This window comes from Callithrix jacchus, chromosome 1, assembly GCF_049354715.1.
Source record: "Callithrix jacchus isolate 240 chromosome 1, calJac240_pri, whole genome shotgun sequence".
Taxonomy (NCBI): domain Eukaryota; kingdom Metazoa; phylum Chordata; class Mammalia; order Primates; family Cebidae; genus Callithrix; species Callithrix jacchus.
The window spans coordinates 218,765,334-218,778,897 of NC_133502.1; the positions used below are offsets into that span (position 1 = coordinate 218,765,334).

Sequence of the window (13,564 nt, forward strand, 5' to 3'; positions counted from 1 at the left end):
AGCGCCAGCGCCGGGGCAGCCAAGAAGCCGGGTCGTGGCGGAGGAAGTCGTGGGCCCGGGCTGCGCTGCCGGACCAGAGCAGGCGCGCGGGGCGGGCAGGTGGCGCAGCAGCTGGCAGGCAGCGAGTCCTCTGCACCGGCGGCAAATCGCCCGGACCCCTCGTTGGCCACTCACCCCGCACCCCCGTCAGCGCCGTGGCCCGCAGCGCGCAGCTCCTTGACCGCCTGGCCCCGGCCGCCCGCGGAGAGGGTGGGCGCAGCGAGGGGTCCGGGCGCCCGGGCAGGAGGGCGCGGCGGGTGGGGCTGGGCCGCCTCTCACCCCTCGGGGCGGAAGGCGCGCGGGGAGGGTCGGGCGTCCGGATGGCTGCGGCCAGCCGGGTCCCCCCTAGGGGCCTCCGGACGATCGGAAGTGGCCGCGCACCCGGGTCCGTGAGCCCCGAGACCCCCGCCGCGTCCGGGTTTTCCGCCGAGCTGGCCATCGACCTCCCGGGGTGCCCCAGCTTGTGGTCCGCCAAGGTCCCGCTGAGGCAAGAGTCCCGGGTGGGGGAGGGTTCTGGGGCGACCCCGGGAGGACGGAAGAGGCCGATCCCCAGAGGGGAGGGGGCCGGGCGGAGGCCACGTCGGCGCGTTCCCTGATCCCTTGTACTCAGCTCCTCCTGGCCCACTATCAGCTGTCCCTTTCGTGCGGGACTGACGGCTCGCAGAACAGTTACATTTCGGTATCTAATTCGACGCAAAGCCATCCTGTGGACGCCGTGCGAGCACTGTCCCCATTTTACAGCTTGAGAGCTGCGTCCAGAGAACGTGGGCGCGCCTCGTAAGGCCGCGGCAGGGGCGAGACTCGAACCCACTTTCTGGAGTGCGCGCCAATGATCCTTAGGACCCGGGGGCGAAGGGGCGGGGCGGGGGCCTCGCGCGCGGCTTCCTGGGAAGTGTAGTCCGGAGTCGCGGGCCAGGGCCGAGTAGGAGGCGCTTAGGACTACCCTTCCCGGCATGCCGCGGGGCCGTCGGCGCCCTCGGTCCGTCTGCCCCGCCCCGGCCCGCGGCCCCGGCCCGCCCCGTCCGTAGAGGGTCCTCGCCGCATGGAGGCCAGCTGAGGAGCGCCGCCGCCTTGCCTCGGTACGCCGCGTGGCGCCTACGGCGCGTGCGTGAGGACCCGCCACCGGGCTGGGGGCGGGCCCAGGTCGGGGCAGTGGGGGGACTGTGGGGGGCGGGGTGAACGAGCCCGAGTCGGGGGATGGGGGCGTGGGGCAGGCCCGGGTCAGGTTTTGGGGCCGGGGGAGCAGGTCGTGGGGGTCAGGCCCGGGTCAGGTTTTGGGGCCGGGGGAGCAGGTCGTGGGGGTCAGGCCCGGGTCAGGTTTTGGGGCCGGGGGAGCAGGTCGTGGGGGGCAGGCCCGGGTCAGTTGTGGGGCCGGGGGAGCAGGTCGTGGGGGGCAGGCCCGGGTCAGGTTTTGGGGCCGGGGGAGCAGGTCGTGGGGGTCAGGCCCGGGTCAGGTTTTGGGGCCGGGGGAGCAGGTCGTGGGGGGCAGGCCCGGGTCAGTTGTGGGGCCGGGGGAGCAGGTCGTGGGGGGCAGGCCCGGGTCAGGTTTTGGGGCCGGGGGAGCAGGTCGTGGGGGTCAGGCCCGAGTCAGGTTTTGGGGCCAGGGGAGCAGATCGTGGGGGGCCGGGCCCGGGTCAGTTGTGGGGCCGGGGGAGCAGATCGTGGGGGGCCGGGCCCGGGTCAGTTGTGGGGCCGGGGGAACAGGTCGTGGGGGTCAGGCCAGGGTCAGATTTAGGGCCGGAGCAGGTCGTGGGGGTCAGGCCTGGGTCAAATTTAGGGCGGGAGCAGTTCGTGGGGGTCAGGCCTGGGTCAGATTTAGGGCCGGAGCAGGTCGTGGGGGTCAGGCCTGGGTCAAATTTAGGGCGGGAGCAGTTCGTGGGGGTCAGGCCTGGGTCAGATTTAGGGCCGGAGCAGGCCCCGCGCGTCCCCGGCCACCGCTTCCGGGAAGTGCTGCCGAGCAGCAAAGCCCCCAGGGCTGGGGCCAGGAGGGTCAGCAGCGGCCTCGCGGTAGGGCGTGGGTCGGACCTCGAGTCCCGGGGTCCTTGCGGGTCAGGAGAGCCCCAGGCCCCAACCACCCCCGCCTACTGCCTGTGGTGGACCCGGCCGAGGTGGGAGCCAAGGAAGGCAGGCGGCCCAGTCCTGCGGGCCTTCGGGGTGCTCCTGGGGAAGGCGGAGCGGGAGGCCCCAGACCCCTGTTGTCCCTCCAGCCCCGCTGAGACCTGGGGCTTGACTCGTCTGTAGGTGCCTTTGCCCTTCAAGTGGAGCAGAGCAGGGTTCCCATATGGGTGAAGTGGACGCCAGATCTTCCCGCACTGTGCGCGCCCAAACTTGAAAGGTCTAACAGCTGCCATGAAGCTGCCGTGTGTCTGTCAAAACTCTTACTAGAAAGACGGAGTGGGAGCCGTCTGGGCATCAGCCTCCCGGAAACAACCAGGACCGTGCTGAGGGGCTGAACTCCCTGCAGGGACTCCTGCGGCTTCGGCAGCCTCCAGGTGGACGCGTCCTGGGTTTCAGGTCCCTGATGAGGCTGTGGAGGCTGCCAGGCTACGGCCCTGTATGTCTCTCCTCCCCCTTGCTGCCACTACCCCTGCAGTGTGACTGGTGGAGTTGCTGCTAGCCAGCCTCGATGGAGACCCTGATGCTGTGGGATCTGAGGAGGGCCTGGCGGGGTGGGTGGGTGGCAGGAGCCTGCAGGGCCTGGGGCGTGGTGGTCAGTGTGGGGGGTTCGGCATTGCCTGTGACCAGGTCCCCAGGGATGGGGAGGTACCAGGTGTGCTGGCAAGAAGGCCTCGGGCTCCGCCTCCCTCACCCCCCAGCTCTGCCACACCTGCATGAAGCGCCCTGCCAGACCCGGGAGGGGTTTCCTGTGGCCAAAGATGCCTGGCCTCAGAAATGGGAAGGAGGGGAGATCAGAGCTCTGGGCCACACCCTGGTCCCTCCAAGTCTGTCATTTCTGCAACACCCAAGTCTGACCAGGTTGGAACCTTGGCTTTCTGAGCTGGTCTAGTGGGATGTTTGAGAGGTGAGGGTTTTTCCGGGAACTTGGTCTGGTGCCAGCCAGCTTTTGGCCTGTACTAGGAAGCTAGGCTGGAGTCTGGGAGGCAGTTTCTAGTAGGGTGGAAGGGGTAGGATGGTGTCGGCTCTGGCTGCAGGAAACTTTAAAAAATAACAGGCTGGGTGCGGCAGCTCACCCCTGTAATCCCAGCACTTTGGGAGGCTGAGGTGGGCAGATCACCTGAGGTCAGGAGTTCGAGATCAGCCTGGCCAACACAGTGAAACCCCCTACCTATTAAAAGTACAAAAATTAGTTGGGACTGGAGGCGTGCCTCTGTGGTCCCAGCTACTCTGGAGGCTGAGGCAGGAGAATCAATTAAACCTGGGAGGCAGGGGTTGCAGTGGGCCAAGATAGTGCACTGCACTCCAGCCTGGGCACCAGAGCAAGACTCCATCTAAAAAAAATGAGGTCTTGTCTTAAACTCTAGATCTCAAACAATTCTCCTGCCTCAGCCTCTCCTGAGTAGCTGGGGCTGTGGGTTAGTAGGCTCCTCCTCTGTGCCCCACTGGTGGTGGGAAATCTGTTTTCTCACGGTTCCAGGGGCCGGATGTCCCGGATGAAAGGTGCTGGTCACTGGTAGCCATGCATCTTCCTGGCTTGTAGACGGGCCGCTCTGGCTGCATCCTCACCTGGGGAGAGCGAGAGCTGCGTGGTGTCTCTCAGAGGGGGCACTGAGCCTGTCACAGGGGCTTCGCCCTCATGACCTCATCTGAACCTCATCACCCCACCTTCTAATATCTTCATATTGGGAGTTGGGGCTTTAACCTGTGGGTTTTGGGGACATAGGTCGGTCTGAGCAGCGGGACCTGAGCAGGCAGGTGGGATATGCCGCCTGAGGCAGCCCTGGAGCCTGATGCTCACACCGGACGCCCTGCGGGCTGTGCGGGCTGTTGCTTGGGAATTTTCAGAGGCTTTATCTGCAGAGGATCCTGGTTTCCAAAGCCAGATGTCACTTTTTACAGATGAGGAGCAGCGCGTGGAGAACAAGTGTCTTCAGAAGCTCTAGGGTCTCCTGAAATCAGAGTGCTAAGTCTTTTCTCGCCCCACGGGTCTCCACCCTGTTCTGTGCCTTAGGGACAGAACACGCCGCAGCAGGAAAGCTCAGGGGCTAAAGCAGCGTCTGAATGTGGCTTGTGCTTGCAGCCAAGAGAGGAAAGGTGCCTGTCCCCCCGGAGGGCCAGCCAGCAGTCTGCTGGTCTCGCTGATGGGCCCGAGCGTACATGAAAAGGACAGATAGGAAGTGGGTGGCTGCCGTGTGCACTGACTGGACCCCTAGGCGATGCTCTGTTGGGACCCAGAGGTTGGCGGTAGGAAGCACAGTGGGTACAGCCTGGGAGCAGGGAGTCGAGGTCCATCTGCGGGTGTTCCGGGTAGGGCCCTTTGCTGACCGACAGGCAGCTGGGAGAGGCTGGGGCCCAGCCGTACGTGTCTTGAGAGCACAGTGCCTGGGAGCAGGCTAGAGGGAAGGGGCCTGGTAACCTCCTGAAACCACCTATCCAGAGGGCCTCGGCCAGGAAGGAAAGAGAGTGCTGGGAGTATGAGGGTGACTGTCAGAGAGACCCCCAGAATCACAGGCTTCAGGTGCTGGGGGGGCCTCAGGGGCCTTCCTGCCTGACCCTGTGCGGGCAGTACACCTGTTGAGAGGCTGCAGGGTCCAGGGCTGGGGGCTGGTGCTACCTCCGGTGGCCCTTACTTCACGCTGCCCAAGGCCTGGCTCCTGGTCAGGAGACCTGTGCATGCCCACCCCATGGCACAGCTAGGGTCAGGACCAGTGCCTGCTGCTGCATGGAGGTCCTGCCCTGTCCATGGCCACTGGTGCACCCTGGGCCGGCCTCAGAGGCGGGTCTGGCCAGGCTGGATGGAGGGCGGGGCTGACCGCAGACCTGGGGCTGCCACACCCTTGGGGGAAGGGCTGTGGCGACGTGGCCGCCTGCCGTTGGCTGGGCCGACAGCCTCCCGCCCGGCCGCACAGGATGTTTCTTTAAGGAGCTTTCCTGTGCACCTCGTGTGTGCAGCTGGACCCTGGAGAGGTGGCCGTTCCCTGGGCTGGGTGCTTGTCTGGGTGCTGGCCTGGCGGCTGCTCACAACAGCTCCCAATGGGTTGCATCTGTGGAGCTTTTGCCTACAAAAGGGGAAGGAGGCAGCCCGAAGAGCTGAGGCCTGGCCTCGCTTTGACCAGTGCCAGCAGCAGCACTTCCTGGATGTGCCCACCATTATGACACCCAGGCCGGGTCAGGTCCAGACTGAAACCCAGGTGGAAAGGAGTGGGACCCCCTGCCAGGGCTGAAAGGCCCCAGAGGGGAGCCTGTAGGTGGGCTCCCCTTGCCCTCTGCAGAGGCTCAAGGCCCCTGGGGGAATGAGGATGAGGTCCCCAGGCCAGCCAGGTGTTTATCAGCTATCCCAGCTGACCTCCCCCCACCCCATGGCCCTGTTGCGCCATGCGCCCCAGGCCAGGCCAGGCCAGTTCCTCTTCCAGAAGTCCCAGCCATTCTCAGGGTGAGCTGCCCTCCCAGACGCTGTACGGAGAGCTCCTTCCTGTTCACAGGTGAGGAAACCCGAGCTTGGAGGCATGTTAACTGGGATGTCTGTGAGTCCTGGCGGGAGCCGGAGTCTGTGCTTGCCGCAGCTGTTGCAAGCCAACAGGGTGTGCAGAGAAAAGGAACCTGACATAGCATCTTCTTACTCATTGTTCCTCTTTACTACGAGTTCTGAGAAGTGGGCAGCAACAGTGACATGGAAATGACCCCAGATGCACAGGCAGGAGAACCTGGCAGCGGCCCCTTCTGAAGCACATCCTAGAAGCCCGGCCACAGGACCTTCCCAGGCGCATCCTAGAAGCCCTGTTGTTTCCCCCCAGATGCTTGTCTCTGACTGATGTAGACACTTTAAGACAAAACCACAATACTGGGCACAACTAGGCAGCTTAGAATGGTTTCCAACAGCTCATCGCTTTTATTTTTTACTTTATTTTTTTGAGACAGAGTCTCGCTCTGTTGCCCAGGCTGGAGTGCAGTGGCACAATTTCAGCTCACTATAATCTCCACCTCCTGGATTCAGGCACTTCTCCTACCTCAGCCTCCTCAGTAGCTGGGACTACAGGCATGCACCACCATGTCCAGATAATTTTTGTATTTTTTTTAGTAGAGATGGGGTTTCGCCATGTTGGCCAGGCTGGTCTCCAACTTCTGTCCTCAGGTGATCCGTCCACCTTGGCTTCCCAAAGTGCTGGGATTACAGGTGTGAGCCACCACACCCAGCTCACATTTTTTTTTTTTTTTTTGAGACGGGAGTCACCCAGGCTGGAGTGCAGTGATGTGATCTCAGCTCACTGCAACCTTTGCCTCCCGGGTTCAAGCAGTTCTCCTGCCTCGGCCTCCCCAGTAGCTGGGATTACAGGTGTGTGCCACCACACCTGGCTAATTTGTGTATTTTTAGTAGAGATGGGGTTTTGCCAGGCTAGTCTGTTCGAGACCAGGCTGGTCTTGAATTCCTAAGCTCAGGCAATCTACCCTCCTTGGCCTCCCAAAGTGCCAGGATTACAGGCATGAGCCACTGCACCTGGCCTGTTTTGAGTATTTTATTTTATTTTTTTTGAGACGGAGTTTCGCTCTTGTTACCCAGGCTGGAGTGCAATGGCGCGATCTCGGCTCACCGCAACGTCTGCTTCCTGGGTTCAGGCAATTCTCCTGCCTCAGCCTCCCGAGTAGCTGGGATTACAGGCACGCACCACGATGCCCAGATAATTTTTTGTATTTTTAGTAGAGACGGGGTTTCACCATGTTGACCAGGATGGTCTCGATCACTTGACCTCGTGATCCACCTGCCTCGGCCTCGCAAAGTGCTGGGATTACAGGCTTGAGCCACCGCACCCGGCCTGTTTTGAGTATTTTAATGACTGCCTGGCGATACATCCATCCACCAGGACATGCACAAGCTGGTGACTTTGTAAACACTTGCTCCTGGCGTTCCGGGGCTGAGCACATTCAGGAAGAGCCACGTGGGAGGACAGTCCCTGCCCCGGCCTCGGAGAGCTCCAGGCAGGTCTTGCAGTGCCTTGCGGGCCTTGGCCGGTGTGTGCCTCCAGCGCTTCAGGCGCCTGGCTGTTTCCTTTCTCTCAGGAGAGTTGGTGGGGAGCTATGGCACCTCGGGGCAGCCTCCTCGCGTGGCGGCCCCAGCCTGTCCAGCATGGGCCTTCCATGCTTCATTTGCCTTTTTTTTAATCTTAAACTGGGAGAGAAGGTCTTGGCTCCGAACACGCTGACTTGTGTGCTTTGTGGATTCCTCCATCTGTACCGACTCTGTGCTAACATTGTTGCCGGGGCTGTGGTTACCAAAAGGGGAAGTGGCTTTCTTACGAAGGCCCTGGGGTCTGCGCCACTGGTCAGCAGCCACATTGCTGTGTCCTGAGACCATGCGCGGACCCCAGGCTGTGCCCGCTGTGCCGCTGTGGGAGTGGGCCGCCCTGGCCCTGTTCTGAGTGAGGCCTGTGCATCAGCAACCCACCTAGGCCCGTCTGCATTTTGCATAGGGTGGGGGTCCCTGGGGACCTGCTGGCCTTTCCCCACCCAGCCCTGACCGGACCGGACCCTGGACCTCAGTAGCCTTTCATGGGCAGGAGGCAGTCGGGGATATGGGGGAAGGAGGCCGCAGTCCCGCCCAACAGATGGTTCTAGACCAGGCATTATGCAGTGAGCCCTGTGTCAGGCCTGGGGCTCCAGGTGGAAACTCCACTTCTCATGCCTCTCCTCAGGCTCCCCACTGGTGCAGGAAGTCACCACCCAGCCATGGACGGGGAGGAGCAGCAGCCAGCGCATGAGGTAAGGCAGGGTGGGCTATCTGCACAGAGGCGTGGGGGCCTCTCCACTATGTGGGCTCCTGGGGTCGGTCCGTGGCTGCTGCTCTGCAAAGATGATCTTCACGAGGTTCTCTAGGGTCAGGCAGGAGGCACCTCTGAGGGAGAGGGGTCCTGGGCTGGCGTGCCTGGTGGCCCTGTCTGCCCAGCTTGATGGCGGCCGTGCCAGTGATGGCAGTGCAGGGCCTAGGCTCCATGGAGCGGCTACGGGGCCTTTTCCAGGGTGCATGGTGCATGGGGTAGGCATGGAGCCCCGGCTTTCCGGGGTGCATGGTCCATGGGGTAGGCATGGAGCCCCGGCTTTCTGGGGTGAATGGTCCATGGGGTAGGCATGGAGCCCCGGCTTTCCGGGGTGCATGGTCCATGGGGTAGGCATGGAGCCCCGGCTTTTCGGGGTGCATGGTCCATGGGGTAGGCATGGAGCCCTGGCTTTCCGGGGTGCATGGTGCATGGGGTAGGCATGGAGCCCCGGCTTTCCGGGGTGCATGGTCCATGGGGTAGGCATGGAGCCCCGGCTTTCTGGGGTGAATGGTCCATGGGGTAGGCATGGAGCCCCGGCTTTCCGGGGTGCATGGTCCATGGGGTAGGCATGGAGCCCCGGCTTTTCGGGGTGCATGGTCCATGGGGTAGGCATGGAGCCCTGGCTTTCTGGGGTGCATGGTCCATGGGGTAGGCATGGAGCCCCGGCTTTTCGGGGTGCATGGTCCATGGGGTAGGCATGGAGCCCCGGCTTTTCGGGGTGCATGGTCCATGGGGTAGGCATGGAGCCCCGGCTTTTCGGGGTGCATGGTCCATGGGGTAGGCATGGAGCCCCAGCTTTTCGGGGTGCATGGACCCTGACTTGAACTCTCCCTTCACCTGCAGGCCGATGTGGAACCTGTTGTGCCGTCGGAGGCTTCAGAGTCGGTGCCCAGGGTGCTTTCTGGAGACCCCCAGAACCTGTGTACGTCTCCCTCAGGGCCCCAGCTCGTTCCCTGGTGTTGGGCTATTGAGTCAGGGAGAAGGCGGGGGAGGCCGACCACTGTCAGGGGCTTGGAGTCTGTGGCCGAGACCTGGGGTGGGTGCTGCTAGGCCCAGTGCCCCAGAGGGCAGACCTGACCCCCAACAGCAGCTGCTTCTGGGCCCTGCCTGGCAGCAGAGCCTCTTGGAAGGGCTGCCAGCAGCACAGGCTGGACTTGGGCATAGGGGGTCTTGAGCACAAGGAGTGTGAGAAGTATGAGAGCCCTCCTATGGTGGAGATGCCAGCTTTGCCTCCTCAGAGCCCTGTTCCTAGCTGAGCCCCCTGGGGCGCCCGCCCCTCCACCGTCCACCATGCTGTGTGTCACCCACCGCAGCCCCTAAGCTCGCCCTCAAGGTGTGTATGGGGCACAGGATTCCTGAGGCCCTGGCTTCTCAAAGGCGTCCAGCTCAGAGGTGGTAGCTGGTGTTCTCGCCACAGGCAGGCCAAGTGTGTGGAGCATGGGGTTCAGCGAGCATGTGGTCGGGGAGTGTGTGGGGCGTGGAGCTGGTCGGGGAGCGTGTGGGGCGTGGGGCTCAGGGAGCGTATGGGGCGTGGGGCTCAGGGAGCGTGTGGGGCGTGGGGCTCGTCAGGGTGCGTGTGGGACGTGGGGCTCAGGGAGCGTATGGGGTGTGGGGCTCAGGGAGCGTGTGGGGTGTGGGGCTCGTCAGGGTGCGTGTGGGGCGTGGGGCTCGTCGGGGAGCATGTGGGACGTGGGGCTCAGGGAGCGTATGGGGCGTGGGGCTCAGGGAGCGTGTGGGGCGTGGGGCTCGTCGGGGTGCGTGTGGGGCGTGGGGCTCGTCGGGGAGCCTGTGCCCCGCACCTTTCAGTCCTCAGAACCTGGGAGGGTCCCAGACCCAGGCTGCCAGCGGGTACCGCCCCACAATGGCCTGTGCTGTCGTTGCAGCCGACGTGGACGCCTTCAACTTGCTCCTGGAGATGAAGCTGAAGCGGCGGCGCCAGCGACCCAACCTGCCACGCACTGTGACCCAGCTGGTAGCCGAGGACGGGAGCAGGGTGTACGTGGTAGGGACAGCCCACTTCAGTGACGACAGCAAGAGGGACGTGGTGAAGGTGAGCACCGTGGCCCGCCACGGCCCGGACGCAGGTCGGTGATAAGCTCCTGCGTCCTGCACTCGTGGAGGGCCCATGTGTCTCAGTGGCCACCATGGGGGCCGAGACCCCTGTGCGCTGTAGGCTACCTCCAACACTCCGTGGTCCCTGGGAGTGGCGAGGTGGGCTTCCTGCCTGGGAGCCGTGAACGCCTTGTGTGTCTTCCCACTCTAACAAGTGGGCCAGCTTCTCAGCTTTCCCTCCTTGTTAAAGAATTGAACGGTCACTAGCGTCGGGGTTAGCTAGCACTGGGGCGAAGCCAATGCTGGCTGGCCCCGGAGTGGGGCCCTGAGGGCTGGTGCCCGCTGTGCCGAGGGGCGAAGTACAGGCCGTGTCCCCGAGGTATGACTCACGGCTGTTGCAGACCATCCGGGAGGTCCAGCCTGATGTGGTGGTCGTGGAGCTCTGCCAGTACCGCGTGTCCATGCTGAAGATGGATGAGAGCACGCTGCTGCGAGAGGCCCAGGAGCTCAGCCTGGAGAAGCTGCAGCAGGCTGTGAGGCAGGTACGCAGCGAGGGCCAGGGTTGGGGTTGGGGTCGGGGTCAGGCTTGCGGTCAAAGCCACCTGTGTGCCTGGGTCCCTCCCACAGCCCGTGCCCCCAGTCAGCGTGGCCTGGCCTGCCCTGGGGCTCTGCTGGGTTGGGGACCTCCCCCAGGCCAGGGGAAAGGAATGAGGCTCCGTTACTGGGTTTCAGGCAAGGGAGGAGGAGATGGGTGCCTCTCCGAGCCAAGGCAGGGGCTGGTCGCCTGAGGATGGGGTTGCTAAGCAATCACTGGATGGGGCAGGTCTCGGTGCAAGGTTGGCCTCCCAGGCCCAGAGTGGGGCTCCGAGCCCGTCCCCTCCTCCAGACCTGTGGTAACCTGAGAGGCAGGACTTTCTCATGTCTCTGTTTTGTTTGTTTTTTTCTGTTGAGACAGTCTTGCTCTGTCGCCAGGCTGGAGTGCAGTGGCGTGATCTCGGCCGACTGAAACCTCTGACTCCCAGGTTCAAGCCATTCTCCTGCCTCAGCTTCCCAAGTAGCTGGGACGACAGGCGTGCGCCACCATGCCCGGTTAATTTTTGTATGTTTAGTAGAGACAGGGTTTTACCATGTTGGCCAGGCTGGTCTTGAACTCCTGACCTCATGATTCACCCACCTCAGCTTCCCAAAGCGCTGGGATTACAGGCATGAGCCACTGTGCCTGGTCAGTCTTTGTGTTTTCAGAGGGGACTCAGCATGCCTGACCCCAGCCCTGGTCAGCTTGCCTTCCCCCTTGATTAAAGGAAACCATTGAAATGAGATGTAGAAATATCCCCAAACATTTGGCGCCTGCCTTTCAGTTTTTAGTTTCTCCAGGTGAGGGAAGTCACCAAAGACCTCTGCGAGCTGCCCTGCAGAGGGCGGTCTCCAGTCCAGCTGGGGCCCAGCACCGGGCAGCCACTCTGCCAGAGCCTGGGGCCCAGGAATCTCAAAGCGGCACAGACGTCGGCAGGGCTGTGGTGCTCACTGCTGCAGCGTCACAGAGGGAAGAGGATGTGGGGCAGGGTCTGGGAGACACCAGGTGCCACTTCACCTGTCCCCTCCGGAGGGAGCCGGGGAGGGGCCCTGAGTGCTGGTGCCCGCTGTGCCGAGGGGCACGGAACAGGCCGTGTCCCCGAGGTGTGACTCACGGCTGTTGCAGACCTCCCTGTGCCCCAGCGTCTGGGTTTCTGCTGGGGTCAGTCATAAGCCTGACCCAGCGCCGGCCCCAGCCCCTCCAGAGGTAGAGTCCGTCCCAGCAAACCAAGGCCCGGTGCCCGTCTCACCCTCAGCCTGGACTCTCCAGGGTGGCCTGGGCCCCTGGGAAACACAGGCACTCCGTCAGGCAGGGCTCGCCCAGGGCTCAGAGCCAGGCCTTCCCTGGGCATGTGCAGGGCGTGTGGCCCCTGGGCTTTGCCCCCCTTCCCAGGGAGGCATCACCTTCACATGTGGACAGCCCCTTGGCCCCAGCTGGGCCTTAGGCTGTGGTTGCTGTGATGTGAGTGGCCTGGCGTCTGCACCTGTGGCGGTGCTGTACTGGCCCCAGCAGGCGGGTGTGAGCTTCGAGCCTGCCTGCCCAGCGCTGCGCTTCAGAGAGTTTCAGCCTTTGAGGCTCCCTCATGAAGCCCTTTTCTGAAAGGAGCTACCTTTGAGAAGTGCCTGTTTGGCTAGAACTCCCTGCTCTGGTCTGACCTTCTGTTTGCTAGGGTGGTCCTGTGCCTTTCGGGAAGGGGGCAGAGGACACAACACGGGGGCTGCGGCGGGGCTCTGTGCTGGTGCCCCCTGCGCACCCCTGCACCCTACCCAGCTGACACCCGCTCCCTCTCTCTACAGAACGGGCTCATGTGCCCCCCACCCTCGCCCCTCTCTCTGCAGAACAGGCTCATGTGCCCCCCACCCCCGGCACCCACTCCCTCTCTCTGCAGAACGGGCTCATGTGCCCCCCACCCCCACCCCTCTCTCTGCAGAACGGGCTCATGTGCCCCCCACCCCCACCCTTCTCTCTGCAGAACGGGCTCATGTCGGGGCTTATGCAGATGCTGCTGCTGAAGGTGTCTGCACACATCACCGAGCAGCTGGGCATGGCTCCAGGTGGCGAGTTCAGGGAGGCCTTCAAGGAGGTGGGCACAGGGCAAGGCGGTGGGTGAGCACAGGGACGTGGCTCGCAGGGGTGGCTCTGGGCTCCCACTGCTTCCCAACGCGCAGCCTCTGCTCCAGGCCAGCAAGGTGCCTTTCTGCAAGTTCCACCTGGGTGACCGGCCCATCCCCGTCACCTTCAAGAGGGCCATTGCCGCACTTTCCTTCTGGCAGAAAGTCAGGCTGGCTTGGGGCCTGTGCTTCCTGTCAGACCCCATCAGGTAGGGTTGCCCCCGGAACCCCGGGTGGCCTGCAGGGTAGTTTGTGGAGGCTCCAGGTCCTCCTGTGTGTGTCCAAGCGTGGCCACGCCTGCCCAGGCTGAGCCTCACTCAAGGCCTTCCCTCCTACCCTTCGTTTCCACCATGAATCCCAAACAAACGTGCTGTGGTCCCTGCCTGGCACCGGTGCCAGCCCCGCCGCTGCCCCGTCCCTGTGGGGCTGCAGCCACCCCTCTCCACAGCAAGGATGACGTGGAACGCTGCAAGCAGAAGGACCTGCTGGAGCAGATGATGGCCGAGATGATCGGCGAGTTCCCCGACCTGCACCGCACCATCGTCTCCGAGCGTGACGTCTACCTGACCTACATGCTGCGCCAGGCCGCCCGGCGCCTCGAGCTGCCTCGGGCCTCTGACGGTGACGGCCGCCCGTGGGCAAGGGGCCCCTGTGAGGCTGAGGCCTGAGCAGATACTAATCCCTTGTCCTCCCCCACAGCCGAGCCCAGGAAGTGTGTCCCCTCCGTGGTTGTGGGCGTCGTGGGCATGGGGCACGTGCCTGGCATAGAGAAGAACTGGAGCACCGACCTCAACATCCAGGAGATCATGACGTAAGTGCCCACCTCCCGAGGCCCAGCCCGCCCCAAGAGCCCCCCAGGT

At 63.5% G+C, this 13,564-nt stretch overlaps 1 protein-coding gene across 11 annotated transcripts in view; it reads left to right on the top strand.

Annotated features, from left to right (window-relative positions):
* The window catches only part of TRABD (TraB domain containing), a 14,900-nt gene continuing 1,336 nt past the window's right edge, over nt 1-13,564 (top strand). For 2 of the 11 annotated variants that reach the window (XM_035274163.3, XM_078344077.1), the window contains exons 1-9: nt 1,042-1,143; nt 7,845-7,911; nt 8,811-8,889; nt 9,851-10,017; nt 10,421-10,561; nt 12,566-12,676; nt 12,774-12,913; nt 13,153-13,325; nt 13,404-13,515. In XM_035274163.3, coding sequence (XP_035130054.1) covers nt 7,879-7,911; nt 8,811-8,889; nt 9,851-10,017; nt 10,421-10,561; nt 12,566-12,676; nt 12,774-12,913; nt 13,153-13,325; nt 13,404-13,515 — 956 coding nt within the window. In that variant the 5' untranslated portion in view covers nt 1,042-1,143; nt 7,845-7,878. Of the gene's footprint in view, nt 250-1,041; nt 1,183-2,280; nt 2,594-5,099; nt 5,640-7,449; nt 7,624-7,844; nt 7,912-8,810; nt 8,890-9,850; nt 10,018-10,420; nt 10,562-12,565; nt 12,677-12,773; nt 12,914-13,152; nt 13,326-13,403; nt 13,516-13,564 lie in introns of those variants that run through there. The other 9 variants (XM_035274151.3, XM_078344075.1, XM_035274145.3 and 6 more) reach the window with 7 other exon arrangements.